The sequence below is a fragment of the Nycticebus coucang genome, chromosome 2 (assembly GCF_027406575.1).
Source record: "Nycticebus coucang isolate mNycCou1 chromosome 2, mNycCou1.pri, whole genome shotgun sequence".
Classification (NCBI taxonomy): Eukaryota; Metazoa; Chordata; class Mammalia; order Primates; family Lorisidae; genus Nycticebus; species Nycticebus coucang.
The window spans coordinates 72,735,894-72,761,051 of record NC_069781.1 but is presented as its reverse complement, the minus strand read 5'-3'; the positions used below and the strand labels follow the sequence as shown (position 1 = coordinate 72,761,051).

Genomic DNA, 25,158 nt, shown 5'->3' with positions numbered 1-25,158 from the left:
CTATAGCAAGAGGCAAGAGATTATAATGGCTTGTACTTAATTTGTGACAGTAGAAAGGAAAAGATTTAAAATGTACTTTAGAAGTAGAAAAGTCAGAACTGGTTGATATGCTTAATAGGGAAAATAAGCAAAAAGAAAAAGCAAAAAGGCAGAATCAGTTAAAAATGCTAGTTTTTTTTGGCCAGAACAGCTTGGTAAATGGTAGAATCTACTAAGACTAAGTTCAGTAAAAAAGCAAAACAGCAAAAACAGAGAAGTTCATTTCTGAACATGCTAAAATTTGAGATGACTATTAAGATACCCAAATGGATATAAGAAACTATTAACAGCAGTGGCCTTTGAATAAAAGAGGACCGAGGGATAGTGAGAGAAGGATGTTTAATGTTTGCCACCAGATGCACACATAATTTTTTAAATTAATAAACTATCAAGAATACAAACACTGGCTGGGCATGGTAGCACATGCCTATAATCTCAGCACTTTGGGAAGCAGAGGTAGGAGGATCACTTGAGGCCAAGAGTTTGAAACCAATCTGGATAACATAAGAAGATCTCATCTCTACAAAAAATGTCTTTTAAAATTAGCTGGGCATGGTGCCCCACACCTGTAGAGGAGTAAGGCAAAAGAACTGCTTGAGTCCAGGAGTTCTCTGGACTCCATGTGCATAACAGGCACTTTTCAACTATATTCTTTGAATTTCCACAAGTTATATTTTATATACATAATGATTTATATAGACTTTTTCCCTCATCACTTGAGTGACTGAAATGATTTTTAGAAGAAAAAACTACAGATCAAAAAAATACAAGATCTTGATGTTGTCCTACATGGTCCTATTATTTTTATCTTGTTAGTGTTTAAGAGAAAATGCTGAAATAAAAATCACACGTAACAACATTCATATAAGAGAAATAAAATCTAATAGGTGATAAATAGGATATAAAACTGTACATTTGGCAAATATAAATTATGTATTTAAATTTTTTCTATGTAAATATTATATATGTGAGACAAATACTATATATGTGAGACAAAGAAAGCTAATATGTAATTACTTCTGTCAAATGGAACAGATGGTTTTTACTTTTTTGACAATTCTCTATTTTCCAAATTTTCAAAGAGCATATATGTTTAACGTGTGAAAAGAAATGAAGAAATATTATTAGTAGAAAAAGGGTTTAAACTGCTGATAAAAAGTTAAGAGATTTAAGTTATCGTATAATTTGTACACTCTTCTCGTGAAACTGCTTTTTATTTATTTATTTATTTATTTATTTATTTTGAGACAGAGTCTCAACTATGTCACCGAAGATAAAGTGCTGTTGTGTTACAGCTCACAGCAACCTCCAGCTCTTGGGCTTCAGCGATTCTCTTGCCTCAGCCTTGCAAGTAGCTGGGACTACAGGCACCCACCACAATACCCAGCTATTTTTTTTGTTGAAGTTGTCATTGTCATTTGACAGGCCCGGGCTGGGTTTGAACCTGCCAACTCTGGTGTACGTGACTGGCGCCCTAGTGGCTGAGCTCCAGGCGCCGAGCCCATGAAACTGCTTTTTAATAAGTCTTAAATATAATAAATAACCTGTAACTTAAATTTTACTATCAACCAAATTCCCTCCTTTGGAATTAATAAGCAGAGGTAATCACTGATATCCTAGCAATTGCACCATGTTCAAGGATTTAGAAAACTTGAAGAATATAAATGGTTTTCTACTAACTCAGTATTCTATGGAATACCACATAGAGTATCATATTCAATTATTTCTAAATAGCTTCTATTAGCAATGTTACACGTTGAGACTATGTTCTTGTAAGTATTAAATTGTGTTGCAAATATAGAGTTCTGTGTATAAAAACTAAGTTATCAAATTAAGCATATTGATTTTGGCAACATGTTTGTAATTTCTTAATTATATTTGCCACAGTTCACTTTTTTGGTTATTGGCAATGTTGCTGAAAATAACATGGTAGAAGGATTAACTTAAACTGATAATATTCTGGATTTAACATAATTTTCCCCTAAGAATTAGAAGACTGAAATTATTTAATTAACGAAAAAAAAAAACTGAGTCCAACCTAAATTATTCAGAGATGTAAATGTATCTAAATTTGGCAAAAAGAAGTAATATTTCTCATCCCTCTAGCCTTACTCTAGGATTTCTGTAATAAATAATTTTCCCATATATTGTTGTAAAATCTTCATCAAATCTAAGAGAAACAAAGTCAAATCCTCTTTTTTAACTTATAAATCAAAAGAATAATAGAAATTGATAATTAAGGGATGAGAAAAAAATTGAGTCTACTTTTCTCCTTCACTTATTCATTTCATACGTTTCCCTTGTAAGTCCCTAGCTTACAAGCCTCTAGTACAATGGTCCTCTAATATGGAATATTAAACTCTTTACTTGCATAGCATATTAGGCCCTCTGTGATGCAGCTACTTAATCTGGCCTTCCTAATCACACCTGTCGACTACATTTCTATATAAAATTACAGTCTACCCAAACTAAACTAAACTGGTCATTCCTTAGCTATACACAGTGGCTTTTTTGCCTTTGCACTTTTGAATATGCTATTCTTGTGTAATAATCTCTAAACCGAGTTAGTTTATCTACTCCTGTCTTTCAATATTCTTCTTTGACTTTCCCTAAATTGCCTATCAAATAATAAGCATTGTAAACATATTGACTAAAATGAACTTATAACTATCTTTCCACATTAACCATCCACTACCTTTTATTATGCTTTTTCACCCTGTATCCACCTGTTAAGAGAGGGTATGCTGTCTATATTCAACTCAACAAACATCTCTTGAGCTCCTTTGAACTTGAAGAGCCAGCTTCTACAGATACAAAAATGCCCAAGAAAATCGTAAAATTTAGTGACGCAAACAGATATGTAGACAGGTAAGTATAGTATTACAGTATCCAAAAACGTCAACGAAAATATAAATCCAAATGGTAGGTACTGCAAAAGCAGAGGAATATATCCCACACTGAAAGGAAGGGGATGAGGAGGAGGAAGAGATGAGCACAGAAGTTTTCCTGAAGATGAAACAAGTCTGCTAAATCTTAAAGAAGATGCAGGAATTGTAACTTAATATGGTAACACTAATTCACTTGATCTTTATTATATACTCATCATTTCCTTAATTCAAGAATTACAACATAATCATTACATATACCCAAGACCCTGAAGATGCAATGGTGAATAAGGCATATCTTGCGACTTTAAGGAGATCACAATCCAGATAGGGAGACAGATTCATCCCTAGCATAAGTGTTTTACTTTGTTTTTAAGTGCTATAAACAAAGAATCATGGACCACCACCCCCATCCACCCAGGGGGTACAACATACCAAAAAAAAAAGAATTATGGAGTACAAGGAAAAAAGCAATTTATTCTGTGTCGAGCTTCACAGAGGACGTAACATCTGAGCTGAGCCTCAAATGACACAGAAAGAGGCTTTTAAGGAGAGAAGAGAATACTCCAGATGTGAAATATTTTGTATTTGATGAAGTCAATAACTAGTGAGTGGAATTCTGGAGAAAACCAGTATCTTATTCAACACATGTCACTAAAGCAAGAATTAAACTAACTTTACTCACAAAGGTATGATGGCTCTAGTACAGTGGTTCTCAACCTGTGGGTCACGACCCTTTTTTCCATTTGTAACAACGTGGCAATTAGGAAGGTTGAGAACCACTGCTCTAGTACAATAAGTCACATATTAACTCTTTTCAGAGTTCTGGAATACTAAAAGGGCTATTTCTAAGATCTTTTCCCTTTAACTTAATGTAGAGCGAAACTATTACCTTAAAAGTCAGACTTACACTAAGTCTCGCTAAACACTCAACAGTATAAACATGTGCATAATATAAGAATATTTATCTCCTGATACTATTCAGATTTTCTGTTATTTTTGTTAAAGGGTTAATTTTTTCATTTAGTTCACTGAAATTTTTTCCACTTTTAAACATCATCTTAACTTACTGGAAACTTGTTAGCTGTGTTTTCTCAATGTTACTGTCCGGGTCTATAATCCTCTGATGACTTAATAAAGTTTTGCACCCTCTCCCCAGAAAAACTAAAACATGCATGGCATGTGGGCATGTATGTGTACATTTCTGCATGTGGCATTGGGGGAAAGAAGCAGTTATAGCACTCTGATTAAAAACTTCAAACCTTATAAAGGCTTAAAACTCATATTGAACTATGAAAAAGAAATACAAAATTTAAAAATCAACTAAAAGGCCATGCGGTCAATTAATATACTTTACCTGATAGAATACAAAGCATTGCTATGAGAACTAACAATGGATCTCTTTCATTGCTCCTCCAAATCAAATGAGAAACAAAGTAGTAGTATTATACACAGCTGATAATAACTGGATAAAAGTGGCTGGGAATAGGGTCCAGTCTTTTCTTAAAAACATTTTTTTGATGCTATTTAACATATTATCCCTATGCAATAGTGTTTAGTCATGGAAGGAATGCTTCATATGATTCTAAATTAAAACCAATTTTGTCAGAGCATAGATAAAGTAACTTGGCATGGAAATTATGATCACAGTCTAAATTCCACTAGAGAATGAAACTATAAAAAGATTACTCACCATAAAGTTCATTAGGGGAATTTTGATTGTACAGAAAATTAACAAAAATGTTATTATATAAGGTTACTATTCTTTTCAACAAATTTTGCAAAATTATATCATCATGCTAAGTCTCATAATTCATAGTTGATTTAAAAATGTAAAACCAAAAACTGATGAACACATTACCTAAGGAGGCCATGGGGCCTCTCCCCACAAAGGGATACTATATTTAATGAATCTTCTAGAACCAACTACCAATTTATAGGAAATACAGAGGAGGAAGGAACAGTACACTACACTATCAGTAAAATCCAAGACTGCAGGAAATGCCAGATAGTCAATTTCTTCAAAATGATTTTACTGCAAGATGTTGGGGTATGGAGGAAAGGAAGGAAGAAGGGGTATGAAAAGGAGAAGGAGAGAGAAGAGGGAGGAGATCCACATATTAAAAAGCATACACATCGGGCGGCGCCTGTGGCTCAGTGAGTAGGGCGCCGGCCCCATATGCCGAGGGTGGCGGGTTCAAACCCAGCTCCGGCCAAATTGCAACAAAAAAATAGCCGGGTGTTGTGGCAGGCGCCTGTAGTCCCAGCTGCTCGGGAGGCTGAGGCAAGAGAATCGCGTAAGCTCAAGAGTTAGAGATTGCTGTGAGCTGTGTGATGCCACGGCACTCTACCTGAGGGCGGTATGTGAGACTCTGTCTCTACAAAAAAAAAAAAAAAAAAAAAAGCATACACATCAATTACAGTATGTGGACTTATTTGGATTACGAACAACATATAAAAATTCTAACTTGTGAAACAATTAGAAATATGAACACTGACTGTATAGTTGTTATTAAGAAAAAAAGTTTTGGTATAATATGGTAACACAAGGCTAATAGAGATAAGTACAAAAACAGTGCTAAAACACATACTTCAGTCAAAGTAAACTAATTTCTGAAGTGAAATCAAAATGAAACCGACGTACTACATCCTGAAACATCAGTCCTCAAATTTTACTGTGCATAAAATCATTTAGGAAGATTATTAAAAAGGTAGATTCTAATACTCTGAGATTTTGAGTTATATTTGAATATGCTACTCTGGGCCCAAGGAATCCGTTTTTTAACACTATTCTAATACTGATGATCTGTGAAATGGCCTTTGAGAAACATGGCCCCAAAAGCCTTTGAAAGTGATTGTTAGAACTTAGGAGGTCTTACAATTAAGTTCACAAACTCATCCTAGAAAAAGTGCTACATACCTCATTACTGAATATTACTACAGTCACCTTTGAAGTACTCCCCTTGGGAAGCTGTGCACCAATACCAGTACCTAGTCCACCCTTTAAGGTAACTTTGCAACTCTTTCTGGAATAATCGCCAAAGCTGTCATCATATTACCCTTGATGTCCTGAATATCATCAAAATGCCTTTCTTTTAATATTTCCTTTATATTTGGGTAAAGAAAAAAGTCATTCGGGGTGAGATCAGGTGAGCAGGGAGGGTGTTTCAATGCAGTTATTTACTTACTGGCTAAAAAATTCTCTCAAAGATATTACCATGTGAACTGGTACACTGTCATGATACAAAAGTCATGAATGGTTGGCCAAGATTTTCCTGTTTCTCTTTTCATGTTTACTTGGTCTGCTATGCTTCTCACTCAGCTGATGATTTTGATCCACAATTTGATGAATTTTTGCAATGTTTTCATCAGTTCTGATTGTTACTGCCTGCCCTGACCTCTCCTCATCAGTGACATTTTTGCTTCTCTCAGAAAAATGTTTAATCCACTTGTACACTGCTGTTTTCTTTATGGGATTATCCCCATAAACTTAGACTAACATGTCCCTGATTTCATTTCCACTCTTGCAAAGTATAATAAGAAATTTAATGTTGGTTTCTTGCTCTAATTCAAACTCCAACATTCTCATGACAGCACACAAAAACACACAACAATAATGAATGCTACTAAGCAAGACATCACGATACGCTGACACCAACTCAACTGTGAGACAGTGATATACACGGTCATAAAATCTTACCAAGTAGTTTGTACAGTGCTGCCAATGTAAGGCACAGTGGCAAGTTTACAAACTTAATTGTTAGAACTCATATAACCCTTTGTTGCTTAAGTCAACATTCAACAAAGTTAAACAGCGGCAAATCAAGCCGAAAAAGCCCCTGCCCTTACAGATTTTACATTCTAATAAGATGTTTCAATAAATACTACAAATAAAAATAAAGGAGGTTAAAGGAGACAGATAAATAACCAGGGACATGGGTATTACTTGAGAATGGGTCGTCTGAAAGAGCTTGCAGATAAGGGAGCATCGGAGAAGCAAGTGAGGGAGCCAGGAAATGAGCTTATCTGCGGTAAGAGAATCAAATTTAAACCTTTTCAAGTACAAGTACGAGCACAACCATTCAAGACAAATAAAAAATATGACCTCAATTTTGTTAATTGATTATTTCCTAATACTGTATCTTGTGGGCCAACATGGAAACAATCCATACCTATAACTGCTTCTATGGGAAAATTTTTCTATGTAATAAATTTTTCAGACAATCTGTTTCTCTCTTTCCATGCAAAAGGAAGTGGCCTTTCTTATTTTCAGAACAAACATGAAAAAAACTCCCTGAATTCACTAGGAATTGTATACTTCAAAAGCTGAGAATGTACACCATTACCATAAAGTCAATGTACAGGCGTACATTATTATTTTAAAAAAAACATTGCTAACCTTTAAAGCTTTTACAAACTTAAATTGTACTTGTTACAAATTGGGATGTTATTATTTGAAAGAAAATTTGTCTAGTGATGAGATATATCTGAGGGAGGGAGCTATCTTTTCGAAAAATAATTATCCCCCAAATACTTTGTATGTGCTAAGTTACAATTCAAATACTTTCTGCATTATATCTGGGCAATAGAAGGTTTAAACTCTAACAGAAAAGCAAAATTAGTGAGGTACTTATTACAATCACAAGTTTACAGTCAAAACAGTTTTATCTTAAACTAGCTTATCTCAATTTATTTTTTTTTTTTGAGACAAAGTCTCACTACGTTGCCCTTGGTAGAGTGCCGTGGCATCACAGTTCGCAGCAACATCAAACTCTTGGGCTCAAGCGATCCTCTTGCCTCAGCCTCCTGAGTAGCTGGGTCTACAGGAACCTGCCACAACGCCCGGCTATTTTTTGGTTGCAGTTGTCATTGTTGTTTAGCAGGCCTGGGCCAGGCTCAAACCTGCCAGCTTCGGTGTATGTGGCTGACGTCCTACTCAATGAGCTAAGGGCACTGAGCCTCAATTTTTTATTTTTTTACCTTTTAGTGGAAATTCTACATAGAAATGAACAAAGGTGAATTCTAACACATACTAACATTTAAAAAGATATAAAAAGACACCATCAAAAGTTATTTTTGGGGGGTGGCATCTGTGGCTCAAGGAATAGGGCGCAGACCCCATATACCAGACCAGAGGTGGTGGGTTCAAACCTAGCCCGGCCAAAAAAAAAGAATAAATAAAATAAAAATCAAGGAAAATAAATAAAAAAGAAAAGGAAAAAAAGTTATTCTTGTCCGAAAGTAACTTCAGATGACCATACTCAAAAGCTTTATTAAATACTAAGTTTGAAATATGTTCTTAGCATTAACTATTCCAAGTCTTTGAAATTGGTGGATTTTATATCTTGAATAGTATAATAAAAAGTAACAGTAATACATGGTTATTGCAGAAAAAATTAAAAAAAGAAGAAAATTAAAAATGACCCACAGTTCTACTTTCCAGTTACTACTATATTATAACCTTGGTGATATATTACTTTAAACCCAATCTTTTACCTATAGTTTATTCAAAAATGTAAATATTGTACTCAGTCCTACTATGAAACTAATTTTTAGCTTTCATATGAAAGCTATAACCCAATTATATGGGGAAAGGGGAAAGGAAGGGGAGGGGAAGGAGGAGGATGGGCGGAGGGAGGGTAATTGGGGGACCACACCTACAGTACATCTTATAAGGGTACATGTGAAACTTACTAAATGTAGAATATAAATGTCTTGACACAGTAACTAAGAAAATGCCAGGAAGGCTATGTTAACCAGTGTGATGAAAATATGTCAAATGGTATATAAAACCAATGTATGGTGCCCCATGATTGCATTAATGTACACAGCTATGATTTAATAAAAAAATGTAAATATTAATTTCTTTTCAAGAAAATATTTTTACTATAGGGCGGCGCCTGTGACTCAGTGAGTGGGGCGCCGGCCCCATATGCTGAGGGTGGCAGGTTCAAGCCCAGCCCCGGCCAAACTGCAACAGAGAAATAGCCGGGCGTTGTGGCGGGCGCCTGTGGTCCCAGCTGCTCGGGAGGCTGAGGCAAGAGAATCGCGTGAGCCCAAGAGTAGAGGTTGCTGTGAGCCATGTGACGCCACGGCACTCTGCCCAAGGGCAGTACAGTGAGACTCTGTCTCTACAAAAAAAAAAAAAAAAATTTTTTTTACTATAAAATACATTTCTTACAGAAAATCTAGGACATACCGAAAAGTTAAAAGCAAATGAAAAATGCCTAGGGCTTTACTACATAGCAATAACCACTATTAACATTTTGTTGGTTTCCTTAGCTTTTTTCAAAGTGTGTAATGCTTAATAACCTGATTTTAAAACACAATTAATTCTGGAATATCCATAGGTCCCAGGTGGGAGATGATATAACAAAGGGTTTGGTGATAGATAATATTACCACTGGGGTTTATCAGTCTTTCCCAATTAACAAGAAAAAGAACTTCAAGTAATTTAATATGAATTTTAAAGATTCATATTATTTCACAAGTTCCTAGGAAATAAAAATGGCTGTTATTTGTTCTGGGCAACTCTAACCTTATGGAGAGATAGCCTAAAGATGATTTGAAAGCTAAAATACAACTATGAAAAGGACTGAATCTACTCTCTAGAACAGTGATTTTCCTTCCTGTTCTAGTTTTCTTCTGAGAAATAAAAATAAATACAAGGGTATAAATATAGTAAGAAAGAGGAAATAAGGCAAAATACTTAGAATCTTAGGGCATTCTTATTATATTAAATCTAAATCATTCTCAAATATTTTCAAATGAAACAAAAATATCTTTATGTAAAAAAGTGTTGTTTAGTATATTTCAAATAATACCTCTTATTTCAGAATAAACTTTTTCAGTTACATTAATTGCCTTTTCTCAATTAAGATTTCATTTTTTAACTTTTACCATACACATTTTAATCATAATCCTTCTAATCTCTTTTTCTTTACAGTTTGAAGATTGTCAATCCTTACATAAAGTTCTGCCTTTGGCCCCCTTGTATTTTTACTAGACTCTGTCTTGAACAATCTCATTTATTCCCATTTCCTTAACCATCATCCTTTGGCAGGTTAACTCCTAATTAAACATTGCTAGCCCTCATCACTATGCCAAGTTCCAATACACCTTTCTAATAATTCTCAGCTGGATATCTTCAAGTGAATGCCTCTCTCTTGTACCCACAGCATCAACATCAACCGGGCTCAAATGCTCCAATTAATTCTGCTCATCATCCTCTCCTTCACAATCCACATTTGACAGCTTGCCATTTACCACTTGTAAATGGCTGAATTTATCCTTTCTGTATCCTCATCCATCTTTCTATTCCTACTGCTTATGATCTCTTGATACAATGAACTCAATAATCTTCTAGTTTCCCTCATTCTCCTTTATGCCTCCAACTCAAAACACTACTAGTAAAATGATTATACTACACCCTTAGTCAAAAACTGAGATTAATCTATACTGCCCGGATTCTGAAATTCCTTGAGCAAAGTCCTCCATAATTGGTCCCAGTCTATCTTCCTAGATTAATCTGCCACTAGAGGTCCTCATCATCCTGCTCCCTAACCACTGGGTATACACTGTTGCCCCAGAATACTCCATGCTATCCTGTCTCTATACCTTTAATTATGTGTTTCTGTTTATCTATTGACTTGAAGTAAAGAATAAAGTCATGTTTATTATTGTATCTATAGATCTTTACATATTACCCAGCACAGAATAGTACAAATAACTGTTCAAAAACTATAAACTGTTCAAACTATAACCTGTTGAATAAAACCTAATAAAATATTAGTCCAATTGCACTCCCCTAGTAGTTACACCTATTCTGCACCCTCCTAACATCTATAATATAGCTTATCAAGCAGTAGTCCTCGAAGTATGCTTCCTCGGGATACAATCATTTCATAAACACTTAAAATCCAAAGTGATTATGTTTTCAGAATTTGTAGGGGAAAAAAGATAAGGTAATAGAATTTTTTCAATTAAGGGCTTTCTCCAATGGTCTGAACACTTTTAGATCCTCTAGCAAAAAAAAAATCATACATTACAACTAATAATATTGTATTTCAGGGTGTTGTGAAAATAGTAGCATTTGTAGGGTATTCTGAAAATGGACAAGTTTCAGAATCATGGGGTTTAAACATGTTTCAGCTTTTACTATATGTGTACATGTTTCTTCCTATCTTCTCTTAAACTTATTGGAGGCAGAAACTGTCCTCTAAGTCCTAGAAAAAAGAAAGCACTCAATAAATGTCTTGTTAATTGAACTCCTTCATACTTTAATCACATTCAACTAATCTTTGTCTGACCCTTCCTATAAACAACACTATTTTTTTTAAGAATGGGTACTACAATAAGTTAAACTATATAGAATATCAAGCTTCAATATTCTATCTTTTGGAACAAGAGGCAAATCCAGATTCTATTACCAAAGGTCTCCAATTTACAAAGATTTATACAAAAAAGACAAAATTACAGAATCCAATGGAAAGTGAGACAGGTTAGACTACTGAAGAAATAGCATCTGGTTAAAATTACTAAGTAATCTCTGAGTTTTGATCTTAATTGAATGTAAACCAATAAAAATTCAAATTCAACTTGGGAAAGAATTAAAATTAGTCTATAAAAATTCATTTTTAATTTGATTACTACTTGTGCTTGTCAACTCATTTTTAAATTTTGGAGGCTTCATGAGAATAGTTTTGAACTTTAATTTCCCTCAAATATATTCTACCAACTGAAAAGCAACTATAAAACTAGGTAACTTTCAGCTATATATATATATATATATATATATATATTTTTTTTTTTTTTTTTTTTTTTTTGAGACAGAGTCTCACTATGTTGCCCTCAGTAGAGTGCTGTGCTGTTGCAGCTCACAGCAACCTCAAACTCTTGGGCTCTAGCGATTCATGTGCCTCAGCCTCCCAAGTAGCTGGGACTACCACAACACCTACCACAACACTGGCTATATTTTGGTTGTAGTTTTCACTGTTGTTTTGCAGGCCCAGGCTGGATTCAAACAGTGTATGTGGCTGGCACCCTAGCTGCTGAGCTATAGGCGCCAAACCACCTTCAGCTATATTTTAAGAAAGCCTTTTTTTTTTATCCCATACATGTACCATTTTCAAAACAATAACTTAACATAGAAATCAAGAATAATTTTTAACAAGGATATATTTTAGCAAGGCTTATTTTCACCAAAATATTATCTTAAATGGCCAAAATTAAAAATTTAAATTCAGCTCTATTAAGGTCACTGGCAATCCATCTTTTCCAAGTACAGCCTTTTAAAACTAGGAAAAGCTATCTTGTGGGGGGTACATGGCAATATTCTTAAAGCTTTCAAAAATATCATTTTAAAATCAGGTTTGGAAGAAGTAAGTTCTTATAATATTTGACATTTTCTAACGTTCTGCTCATAGCAGTCTAACTGGTGTTTTCTATTCTTTTCCACTTAGATGTTTTTCTTTGTTTCTAATGCTAATTGCTATCTTTTTACAGTTGCTTCAAATGGACAAATGAGAGCCCTGCTAAAACATAACTTCCTTGGGAATAAATATGTTGTTTGATAGGAAAAACAGTACCTACAAGAATGAGTGGTCAAAAACTGTATTTTTGATGCTAAAGTTTTAAAAAGATGTGCTAGAACTTTCAAAAGTTGACCACCCAAAGGACTATAACTGGTCAACACATGGAGGTAGTCAATACAAGGAACTAGTTCTACTGTACTGATACATACATGTGATACATATCTGGTTTATGAAAATTAGGTCAACTTAAGCAAGTAGTCAATGAGGAGAGGTGGTCAACTATGGAGGTTCTACTTTTGAAAAAGTTAATATACACACCTGTATCTCAATTTGAAATTCATCTGGGCGATTAACCAGGTTGGGAAAATCAAAGCGCAGACCTAAATTTTAGTACTAGTTCTTTGGAAAAATATATATATTATAAATAAATTATAAATATTTAGAAATTATTTATAGATGACATGCACATATTGCTAGTATAAACATCACGAAAGGCAAATCAAAACCAGAAATTTAAAAAGGAAAATAATAATAGAATATACTAAGTTCTAATATTTTCTTCTTTCACTATAGCAGATCATCTCACATACTTCCCAGGATGCAGAGATTACTCGAGATCATACTGAAGCACACAAAAAACACTTATGCTATTTCATACCTTGCACTCACTGTGCATTCTAGAATGCCCCTATCAAGCCCTCCTAAAAATGTCAGTAGTAATATTCAACCTCTTCAAGAATCATTTCAAGTATATATATATCTATGATAGCTTTAAATTAGTCTCTTTCCCCTTCTTCTCTTCTCTCACTTGCCATCCCAAAGCTCACCTCTACCCCTTCAAATATATATAGGTCACCTTCCTCTAAATTCCTCTTGTACCTTGTTCACATATCCATTAATAATAATCATCATTTTTTTAAGCGTCTGTTTCCCTACTCGATTGTAAAACACTTAAGGGAAAGGAACTCATCTTTTGATCTCAAGGACATGAATGTTACTTCTAGCGACTTAAATACTTGCAAAATTAGTTAACCTAGCTTAACATCCTCACTGCACAGATGAAGAAACTGAAATTCAAGTTATATGACATGTCCGAGGTACTAATGTGACTGAGCTAGTCTCTAATACAATGTGGAACGTATTTATCTTATGTACTTCATTTACCACTTATTAGAAAGCTCAGTAGTATATGATACATCTATAAAGTCTTCTCATCATTTGAAAATAAGAATTAATTTACAAATATATTCCAGAAGACAACAGAAAGTTTAAATAGTATCTAAGTGATTCACTGGTTTTATTACTAAAATATCACATACCACCTTAAGATACTACAAATAAGGTATTTAAGTCATCTGTTGGGTGATGTCAAAAAAAGGTATACACATTTTATCCTGTTGCAAGTAAAATGAATCATTCCCCAAAAGTGTACAAATTGCAAGTAAAATGGATGTGCATAGCATGTATAGGTACACTTGAACAGTAAAAGTAAATTCAATTCAACTTCAAAAAATACACATAAAACAACTCTTAAAATGTGTATACATTCTTTTGCATCCTTTCTATTTGCTGAAAATCATATTTATATGGAAAGTCTATAGAATATTGTTCTGGACCATATATATCTTAATTATATTCCAAATGGTTCTAACCTATGCTTTTCTCAGAATCATGCCCACTCAAAGGACCTATTTAGTAATGACTCAAAAGAGTAGAATAGTACAGAAAAAGAAACGATTTCCTACTATCCACAACTGTGGTTGAGCAAACACATTATTTAAATAAAGCATCTGCATACATTAATACATCAAATACAAAAAGTGAGGAACTCAAAACTTTAATATCTATTTGAGACCATCATATTACTTTTTTGCTATTAAAATGCAAGAATTTTATCTCTCTTGCACTAATTGTTAGAAACACATTATGTTTATAAACTATACAATATTATAATTTAATTTCTAAGTATGGATCTAATATCTTAGATCTCATGGGGAATACAGCATTCTGAGCATTAGGGGCTGTGAATGATGATTCTAAGCATCTAGAAATTTACCTTTATATAAAACAAAAATAGTCCCCCTGATCTTGTGGGACTAAGAAATATTTATTACATACACAGAGCTTTTGAAAACACCTGTAGTTCATTTAAACCCATATGCTATTTCTTAGCACTTTCAGGCAGCCATTCTGTTGCTTCATTTTAAATCCCTGTTTCTACACTTGTAAAACTACATGAACTAAGGTTTGCATCAAGTCTAAAATCTTGTAATATCGATTTGGGGTATATCTTATTACTCAAAAATAACGACATGTGAATGGATTTTTTTTTTTTATTGTGAATCACAGCAAAAATGTACTGCGGAGACAAAGGTAACAGACATAATACAAAAGTATAAAGTCACTAAAGTTTTAAAAGTAATTTAAAAGCAAAATTGTGACTGGTCCTGCTGTCAAATAATTTTACTTTTTGAAAAGATACAAGAAGAGGTTCCTTAGTTTAAGAAGAGCTCCCTTAATGAGTCAAACACTATGTTAAATGTTTTTAGCAAGGGAAAAAAATCAAATCACTGATAGTCTTGAAAACAGCATATGAGAAACCAATGACGAATAGAAATTAAATATTTTTAATTATAATCATATATCAAGCTCCAAAAAATTAACACAATTTTTTAGGAACTATTCTGTAAGAGCAAATGTATTAATGCCCAGTTTCGGATATGAAATGCATACTCATTTTATTCAACTACAGCTACTACTTATCTTACAATGGCTAACACTTATACTAGGTTAACTATGTCAGCCAGCACTGCTGACTTCACATTACTAACTTAATTTTTCAAAGCAACTGTACATATAGGTAGTATTATTTTTCCCCTTTTACAGATGAGGAAACTGTGGCCAAAAAATTAACTTGGTCAAGTTCACTCAGCTAGTAAATAGTCAAACTACTATCCCATTTCAATTACCAATTCCAACAACATTCAATTATTCAATATTTTTCTATTTCCCGAAATATTTACGCATAAGAAATTAATTTGGCTATCAACTATACCTTGATCATAAAACAATAGCTTATTTTAGTATCCTATGACATCATTTTTTCTTATTAAAGAAAAATAACTGAATATACGGGTGGCATATACCAAGAACACAGTGACATCTGAATTGCTTATGACTTCCGGTAGAATAAACACAAAATGTCTAAACTTATTATATTAAAATTTTCGTGCTCAGGTGTTCTCTATTATAAAATCTCTACTGCAAAAATTCTGTGTCCTCAGATGAAACGGAAAGAAATCAGAAGAACGCCAAAGTAATCATCAAGCATTTAGTAACATTCCATAAATCTCCGACGGCCGACAAGAGTAGAAAAAGATAAAATTATTTTTTAATGGTCTGAAACAACCACCTTTTTACATGCATCAAAATTATTTTTCTAGATACATTTCATCCTGTACGCTTTGAAAAATGCCATGGTAAAAATTTTCTAAAAGTTGCGGGTCCAATGCGCATACCACAAAACCTCTTCCGCTGCCTACATGTGTAATTCCCAGGGAAAGGATCTCACTTTCAATCCGCAAACGTTACCCGTTCTTGGGCGCTCTGGAGTGGGCTTCCTTCTCAGCTCCCTTTCCTTGGGAGCACGCGGCGCTCAGCCCAAACCCACCACACCCCTCCAGGCCCCAGCCCCGGCCCCGCGCTGCTCCTCCTCCCTGGGTTCCCCAGCACCAACTCAGCACCTATCAGCGCCGCCCCCGGCCCCTGGCCCAGCCCATCCTCGGACACGTGTGAGGGTGTGTTTGTGTCAGTCTGTCAGTCCCACCAGGGACGCAGCTCGCTTACCGTGAGAGAAGCGCCAACTTCTGCTCCAGCATCATCTCCAGCTTCTGACCCTGTTTGGAGATCCAGTGGTCCACTCCGTGCAGGCGGTAGCACGTCTCCAGCATCGACCTGAAGTCCGCCACGAACTCGGTGATACCCCCGTACCGGCCGCTGGCGAACTTCTCCTCCATCTTCAGGAGACACAAGCCCTGCCCGGGCTGCAGCGACAAGGCGCGACTGCCCCGGCCCCCGCTGCGCGGCCCCTCGGCCACCTCCTCCTCCCCGGTGGCAACGCCCCCCAAGGGCTGCAGGAAGGGGGCGGTGAGGCCCCGGTGCCGTTCCTGCAGAAACTCGCCCAGGATGCGGTAGCCCTGCTGCAGCTCGTGGGTCAGCTCCTGCTCCTTGCAGCCACCGCCTCCGACCACCATCGCCTCCACCTCTTCCTCTGGGCAGTCCACGTTCTCCCGAGAGGAGGCACTCCTCCCGCTGACCGGCCCTGACGCCGGGGCCGCCGCTGCCATCTCCTCCTCGTCGTCGTCCTCTTCTTCGGCCGCCGGTGGCGGCCGCTCCTCCTCCCCGGCCGGCTCCATCTCTCCCGGCGTCTCGGGCACGCTCATGCTCCCGGCAGGCCTACGCTAGGCGGAGTGGAGCTGCCGCTCGAGGTGCCGGGGGACGCGCGAGCGCGGGCCGCTCCTCACCGCTCGGCCGCGCTGCGCAGCCCCTGCCGCATCGGGCCTGGCTCTCCTCAGCCGCCGGCTCGGCTTGGTGCGCGCGGGGGTCTCGAGCTCGCCAGCGGCGGGGCGGGGTTACATGGCGCGCGGGGAGGGGGGAGAGAAGAGGAGAGCCTAGGTGCCCTCCTCTCCCCTCCCCCCGCGGTGTCGCGCGCGCGGCTCTCGCCGGCCTCACCCCTTCGTGCCCCGCCCGCCTGCTCTTCACCGGCCAGGCCCGGCCGTCGCGGCCTCGGCGCCCCACCCCCTCCCGGGCCAGCGCAAGGCTGGGAGGGGGCGAGGAGAAAGGGGGGCCCTCTCTCGCCTCCCCAGAAGGGGCTGCAGTGGCAGCTCCGGCTCCTCCTCTCCCTCACACCCACTCCCGCCCCTCTCTACCTGCGGGGAACCCGGGCAGGAGAAGGCGGCGCGCGGACCCGGCCCAGCGACAACTGTCAGTTAGAAGCCCCGCAGGGAGGGAGGCGGGGTAAAGGGGAGGGGCAGGAGAGAAGGGGGAGGGCACTCAGCCCTCCTCCGGCTGGGTAGAGCGGTGGAGAGAGGCAAAGAAAGAGGCACCGTCTCCATTCCCGGTGCGCATGCGTAGCAGGACAATTCCCCGCCCCCACCTCGCGTCCGCCCCACTACGCGAAAGCTGAGGCTTCAGCTCAGCCCCAGGCCCGGAGGCTGAGTAGGTTGCGCGGACCAATGATGTAATCAGCTGGTAGACAAACGTAAGGGGCGGAGTGGAGGGGGAAGAAAGGCGCCTGCGTAGCTTTACTTTCCACCTCTTGGAAAGGTGGCACGAAATTTATGTCCTGTTAGGATTCCTTCCTTGTGACTGCGAGTCTTTTCGTACAAAACCAGAATTTTGAAAAGTTTAGGAAGGAAACACCAGCACTCGACCACGCGTTCACATACAGAAGGAAAGGAAGTGATTTATAGAACTAATTTCTACAAGTGCTGTCCTCAGTTATTAACGTCAATTCATATTTTGTAAACTAATCGTGATTTCCGTTAAAATTAAAATATATTCCACTTTCTCAATTCTTGAGATCTGCTAAGAATAAGAAAAGGGAATGGCACCTCATTAAGAAAAATTTCTTGGGGATGAGAACAGTCCAAATATTCCAAGGTCTGAGCTTAAAACATCGAACTGTTGCATGGCCTTACAATCTCACTACACACTGTCAAATTATTGTTTAAATAATGTCTAAAAAGTGACCTATTCACATTAATTTACGTGGTTCCATAAAGCAGATATTACTGTTTTTTTATGTTTGAAAGATGCGCATACTTTTATACATAGAACTCTGTTGCTTGAACCTTGAAATTACTAAAACACAAAAACAAAATTATAGAAATCATGCATTTTAAAAGTTATATTGCTAAATGGTCAGGCTATTGACTCTTATGATTGTTTACTTCTCACTACTGTGAATTTTAAAGCACTGGTAAAATATTTGTAAAGCCTCAAATCCTTTTTTGTCCAATAACTTATCAGTCTTAGGTAAAACAGTGAAAGAGGAACACTTTTGAGCTTTTAGGGCATTGACACTCTTCTTCCCCCATTCTCTAGTATTCAAGGTCTCCCCTCATCTTACCAGACATACATTAGGCATTTACAAGGTTCTCTCTCTCTTAAGAGCCCACAGATGTACCCCAGCTCACAAGAAAGGCAGGTGCTACTTCAGCAACTGGCAACTTAAAAATGTGACAAGACGACATTCATTTACTTTGGCAAAGCCCAAGAATTTGGAGCCCATCCTAGCCAATCAGATATCCCCTTACCCTCCTCCTTTTTCTCTATCAACCCTTTTTCATGACTCTCAGACAATATTAGCTTCCATTCACTGAACTCTGTGCCATGAACACTTGGTATTCATTATCTCCTTTAACTCTCAGAACAATCCTATAAGGTAAGTATTTTTTTTCAGATGGGAAAACTGACATTTAGGTTAAGAAAGTCATTTGCTGAAATTAACATCTGGGTCTGTCATACTTCAAAAACTCCAGGTGTCAAATTCCAAGTCATCAGGCAGAATTTCCAATTCCTCATAGGGTATAAGGTATTGCTGGAAATGTTCATCAAGGGCTTATTAATGAAGGTATAAAAAAGAGAAAGGTGCAGGTGAGTAGAAGGAACTCCAGGTCATGAAGAGGCCAAGATGATAGCAAACCTATTATGTGTGTAGGACCAAATCCTTGGTCTTAAAAAGAAAGCTCCTTTATTATACAAGAAATATATTGGTTGTAGGTAAATTAGAAAATGTAGGTATGTAAGAAGAAAAATTACCATTTAATCTCACCACCCAAAGAAAACCTCCATTAATTCTCTGAGGTGGAATTTTTCTACTTATTCATCTATGCTTTTTCTTTATCTTAAATATACTTAAAATTGTTACCATACTGTACATAATGTCCTTAACTTTTTTTTCCTCCCATTAATAATAATTACATGGAATGCATATCTAAAATTTTAACTTTATATCCCTGTCCACAAAAGCCTAAATGCCTTGTCCATCAGAACTGGCAGGGAGAAATTCTAACGTAAAAGGAATTCCAATATAAAAAAAGACCACAACAGAGGTAACAACAACAGCAGTAACAGCTACAATTTATTGAGCACTTACTAGGTCTTCAGTGTTTTCTAAATACTTCACATACACAGTATTCACAAATAGATGTATTTGTTTTTAAGTTTTAGATCAATGATTTGCTGAGTGGAAATTTTTTTCTATCTTACGAAAGTTTGACATTAAAGACATTGTAATTAATATAATTAGCCCTAAGTTTATAGAACTGTTTTCTATACTTGATCTTAGCCAAAAGGTCTTGAAGAGAGAGAACTGTTTTCTTATATTGCACATTTACAGCTAAATGATTAGTCTTGAGGCTGTTTTCCTTTTCATATTTAAAGATAAAATTACATTTGCTTCCTTTTCACTTTTAAATAGAATCTCTTCAGTGCTTTTGTAGAACCTATCAGGAAATTCTTCAGAATAGAAATCTAACCCCTATTCTGAGTCCATGCTTCTCTTCTTGTTGAGCTGTTTTACAGGGGGTGAGGGTGCTGATGACATACATACAAAAAGCAATACTCTGCTGAAACACATAACACTGACTCCCACAAATATTGACTGCTTACTATTTGTCAAGCACCTTGTTACAGTATGGTACATGCTAACAATGTCAGACGTATCAGAACTCCCTTTTCAGTAACCATGATTCTTAGAGTCCTGGATAACTTAAAAAAAAAAAAAAATAGACCAGTCTGGCTAAAGAGATTTAAAAGTTCTTATAACTCTCAGCAGGACACCTTGGGAATGAGAATATAGATAGGTTCCACTCAGTTCTCAGGAGTACATTATGAAAAATTTCCACACATTGTAAAGAAAACTCCAACATCCACTACAGTATCTCAAAACTCTCTCCCAATTCCAGCATCCTCCCATTACTACCATGAATACCAGAAGTATTATCAAGGAGGGATAAGCCTGCCACTATATCCTTCACCCACAGTTCGAAAGATGTTTATCCCAGAAGTTCTATTTTCCTGACTCTTAGCATCCGGTCATAGTCAGCATGACATTTTGACCCAAGTATAATGCTTGCAAGGCATCAATGATAGTTCAGACAAATAGCAATGCTTTATATACTTCACATCAACTAGGGGAAAGGTGACAGACATTCTAAGACAACTGGAAGCACAGGTTATCACCAAGGCCCGTGTTTAGAAGATAAAACATGCAAGTAAACAGAAGGCTGTAACACTGACTAATCTTGGAGTAACAGGAAAGAAATATAAACTGTTTAGCAGGACAAAAACAGTTCTCTCATTTATAATGAAATCCATTTGCAACACTTATTTGTAGTTACTTTTATGGTAAGTGATATTCAAGCAATACTAATGTGCTCAAGCAAAATTTAGTAATTCCTGTAAGGCTTTCTGCTGTTCATCATCAAGCTGGGATATGCATTCCAACCATAATTCTTCAGAAATCTGTACCTGACGCACAACATTAGCTAAGCGTTTGGCACAAGGATCTTTATAGTTAATAGTCTCATTAATTTTTCCTTCTGCAATTATGCTGATTATTTTGGGAAGATTAGAATTATTTGGACCAATTACAACAGGGTGGTTACTTTCAATTAAGTCACAGAGAAAACTCAAAGTCTGAATAGCTTCCTCTTTATCTTCATGCAGTGGAAGCCATGATAACCAGTGTGGAAGAACTTCATCTACATTTACACAATTAGGCTTGAACTTCAAAATCTTCCCTATTGCTGAGATACAGTTCTCTGTAGCAATGACATTTTTTTTGGTTTTGGAATTTGCACACTTAATAACTTTTACCAGCAATGGAACAGCTTCTGAACATAAAGAACGATAATCATCTCCACCAAACTGGGCCATAACTCCTAGGCCATAAGCAGCAGCTTGCCTAACTTCAGGATTGTTATCTCGCATATTAAGCAGCATTGGCCACCGAAAATATTCTACATATTTAAATGAGGTTGGACTACAGTGCTCTATGATGTCATCAAATATGCACAATCCCCACTGTCTGTCTGGCCATGGCCTACTTGAACAAATTAGATTTACAATTAATGGAAGTAGCTGTTCAAACCATGGCAAAATCTTTTCCTTATAAGTACTAAATAATGAGTGCAAAATATCTGATACTTTGGTAAGAATATATACGTCACATTCATCTTCATCTTGCAGAGACATCTCAACTTGTTGATCATAGTTTTCTTCTTGTCTTTTAACCTGTCGCAATTCTTGGTTTTTAAAGTGCCCTTCAAGTTTTGCTTTCAATATGCTTCCCAGTTCTTCCAAGTGTTCATCATTAAGGCAACCATCTCCCATTACTTCAATGGACTTAGCAAAAGAATTCATTATTTCTGAGAGTACATCTGTATCTGGTTCAGTACCAATAGCCTTGATTAAGGGATCACATATAAATTGCCACATTTGTCCAAGATATTCTGGGCCATGAATTTTTGCACATTCCAAGAGAAAAGGCATAGACTCTGCTGCTGCCACTCGAACATTATCATGGAAATAAAATTTCAGTAAAGGAACCATCAGCTTCACAACTTGTTCAGTATATTCCATAAATCCTTCCCTTAATTCCTTAGCATAGTAAACCAACATCTGGCAAGCAGTTGCTTTTGCTTCAAGTCCTGAAGTTTTAATTCCAAAACTTTGCTGGTCTCCAAGATTTACAAATTGCCAGCCATCATCATCACTCATATTCTCTACATCTTGTGTATCTAAGAGAGCAATATCAGGTTTAGCTGAAGCAGTCTTAATAAGAGGTTCGATAACCAATGGAAGATATTGTTGAAAATCTTTTCCAAGAATTTTACACATTCTAGCCCATGCTGAAACCATGTAAGAGGTCTGAGGGTCGTCATCTTCCATATTGCTTAAGTCTGATTGTGTCAACAATAGCTGCATCACATTTGATGAATCTTGCATGAATTTTTCCTTTCCAACAGCAAGCCCAACATGGCTAATGCACTCAATAGTTTTTCCTCTCAGAAGCTTGAGTTCCTTCTGAACAGCAAGCTCAACAATGTGCTTTAGTGAGGGCATAAATATATCATAATATGGAAGAAATTTTTCTTCTATTGTATCTGCAACTGATGCAATGGTTGTCACTAGTTGTTCCAAGGCCAATTTAGTTCCATTCCGAATTAACTCTTGAAGTTTTATGACCAAGATGGAATGTAAACTTTTCACCATATTATCCAAATATAGAACTAGTAATGACTTGGGGCAGTCTTCAATAAAAGTAATAAGAGCAGAAGCTGCATGCGATTGCACACGTTGATTACCTTGATTTTCCATGGTACGCAACAAAGCTGCAATCACTGTTTCATGGAATTTCTTTTGGAAATTAGGTGCAAAATCTGTAGCCATCTGTCCAAGTGTAGTACAGGCTGCAGCCCTTACCCTTGGATGAGGATCCTGAAGAAAAAGCAAAACGGAATTAACTGTTTCATCTAGAATTGATTCCATTTGCTGATGGCATCCTTCTCCAATAGCAGATAAGGCCATTAATCCAGCATGTCGGTATTTCCAGTCAGGGCTCTGAAGCATCTGCATGATATGTTCTTTGGTCATTGGTAAAACAACTTTTCCGCCAAGCCCACAAGCCAGTCTGTCTAGTGCACTCTCGGCAGCAACAGCATTGCTGTCAAAATCATCTTCTTCCATTTCGTCAGCATTTACCCAGTCCTCATCATCTTGTAGATCAACCATCATTGCTAATATATGAGGAATTGCCTGTGCAATAATATTTGTATGTTTTTTCAACATTGGAGTTGCAGTTTCAGACAAAGTCACTAATACTTCAAGAGCCAGCTGGCGTTGCAGATTACTAAGCCTAGAGTCTCCACATAACTTCAGACTCAATTGCAGAGTATCTTCTAAATAAGGACCCAAGTACTTGGGTACTGTATCTGCAATCTCAACAAGGGATTCTAGCACTGAATCATCATCCTGGTAGCATGAGTCATTCACAGCCTGTAAGATTCCAGGAAGTAAGTCTGCAAAGTCTTTGAAAAGCGCAATATTATTCTCATTAGCAAGTACAAATGCAGCTGCAGCTCTAGCAGATAAAGTCCTGATTGCTGGATGTTCTTGATCTTGAATACACTGGTCCAACAATCGTTTGATGATATCCAAATCGTGCCGCTCTTGGTTCCCAAAAATCCCAGGAAAGTGCCAGAAAACGTGAAGTGCAACTTCCCATAGAACCACATTTTTAGAGTAGATTGAATCAGTAAGAAACTTCAGACCTTCTGGCCAGTGGTTAGTGCCATCCTCATCTATCAAATTCCTGGCCAGCACCGCAAAAATATCACAAAGTTTTTTCCTCATGCTAGCGTGTGTTTCTAACTTAACAGCCAGTATCAGTTCAATCTTGACATCCCTCTGAATATCAGAAGGCAGATTTGGATAGACCTCCTCAAACCCAGAGGACAAAAGCCGTCGTAGCAGTGCGGCAGCCATTTGTCTCACCTCATAACCTGCTCTTCTATTTCTGACGGCATCTAAGAGGAATGTAGTCTTACACAGACCTGGGATATTTTCATAGACTTCCTCCGCTTGCCTGCGCACCATACAGCTTGGATTGATCAGGTTCTTCAGAAGCTGGTAAAAGTCTTGCTTTTCCGACACGGTCGCCGGCACCCCAGCAGACGCGGCCGCCGCCATCGCGCTCTGTCAAAGCTGCCGCGACCCAGGTTGGGGGGGGCTGCGTCGCGGAGCAATGACGTAAGCGAGGCGCCGGCGGGGATGGGCGGGGGTGCTGCAAGCTCTGATCTTTGGAGCATTTGCAGCCCTGGTGGGGAGCCGGTTTTAGAGAAAGCGGGGAGCTCATTGGAGGCCAGGAGCATCCTTTATTTGTTTTCCAATCAAATGATAAGACACCTGCAGAAGAAAAAGAAAGATTAGATTGTATTAGAATAGGAGTATGACTGTTTTTTCTTTCATTTTTAAACTATATTGGTGTTATCCTGATAGTTTTAAAACGATAATTACATCTTGAAAATATGCTAAATGAAACACACTGATCACAAAAGAGCACATATTGTATAATGACGTTGCTATGAAAAGTGTCGAATAAGCAAATCTACACAAGAAGAAATTAGTGATTGCTTGAGGCTGGGGGGTAGGGAGAATGGAGAATGACTACTATCATTTCTTTTTGAATGATGAAAATGTTCTAAAATTGATTGTGGTGATGCTTGCACAATTCTGTGATTGTACTAAAACCATGGAGTTGCACAATTTAAATTGGTGAATTGTGTATAAATAATGCCACAATAAAATTGTTTATAAAATAATAAGTACAATAAAAGAATAAAAACAGCTATCACCATCCCTCTATCACATCTAATGAACAGGCCTGGTGCTCAAACTCGGGTGTGTTTTAGAATCACCTTGACTGTGGATTATATAATAAAGACTGGGAAAGACTACTGGGTGAAGTATGATGAAAAGGGACCTGGACTAATGATCTGAAGACTTGAATCTTATCTCTAAATTAATGTTGTATCCTAGGTCAAGTCCCTCAAAATTTTCCTTGCGTGTTACGTAAACTGTATAGGAAGGGGTTCAGTTATTAGAATCCTATCTACCCTTTACTAGAAAGCTGC

General features: G+C 37.5%; 2 protein-coding genes across 5 annotated transcripts in view; both read right to left on the bottom strand.

Annotated features, from left to right (window-relative positions):
• KIAA2026 (KIAA2026 ortholog) overlaps window positions 1-18,083 on the bottom strand; it is a 96,570-nt gene extending 78,487 nt beyond the window's left edge. For 2 of the 3 annotated variants that reach the window (XM_053573297.1, XM_053573304.1), the window contains exon 1: window positions 16,304-18,082. In XM_053573297.1, the coding sequence (XP_053429272.1) occupies window positions 16,304-16,899 (596 nt within the window). In that variant the 5' untranslated portion in view covers window positions 16,900-18,082. Of the gene's footprint in view, window positions 1-16,303 lie in introns of all 3 variants that reach the window. The other variant, XM_053573307.1, reaches the window with a different exon arrangement.
• Window positions 18,084-19,583: 1,500 nt separating this feature from the next.
• Window positions 19,584-24,234, bottom strand: RANBP6 (RAN binding protein 6). Of its 2 annotated transcripts, XM_053573290.1 has the most exons (2): window positions 24,079-24,234; window positions 19,584-22,963 (listed from the first exon to the last, which is right to left on the bottom strand). In XM_053573290.1, the coding sequence occupies exons 1-2, from the start codon at window positions 24,091-24,093 to the stop codon at window positions 20,900-20,902; spliced, it is 2,079 nt and encodes a 692-aa protein (XP_053429265.1). In that variant the 5' UTR covers window positions 24,094-24,234; the 3' UTR covers window positions 19,584-20,899. The 2 variants fall into 2 exon arrangements, with proteins under 2 accessions (XP_053429265.1, XP_053429263.1); XM_053573288.1 differs by having other exon boundaries at window positions 19,584-24,234.
• Between the last annotated feature and the right edge of the window lie 924 nt (window positions 24,235-25,158).

What these genes read in the sequence shown, in the direction of transcription:
- RANBP6 (XM_053573288.1), bottom strand. Translation starts at nt 24,214, where the DNA reads ATGGCGGCGGCCGCGTCTGCTGGGGTGCCGGCGACCGTGTCGGAAAAG.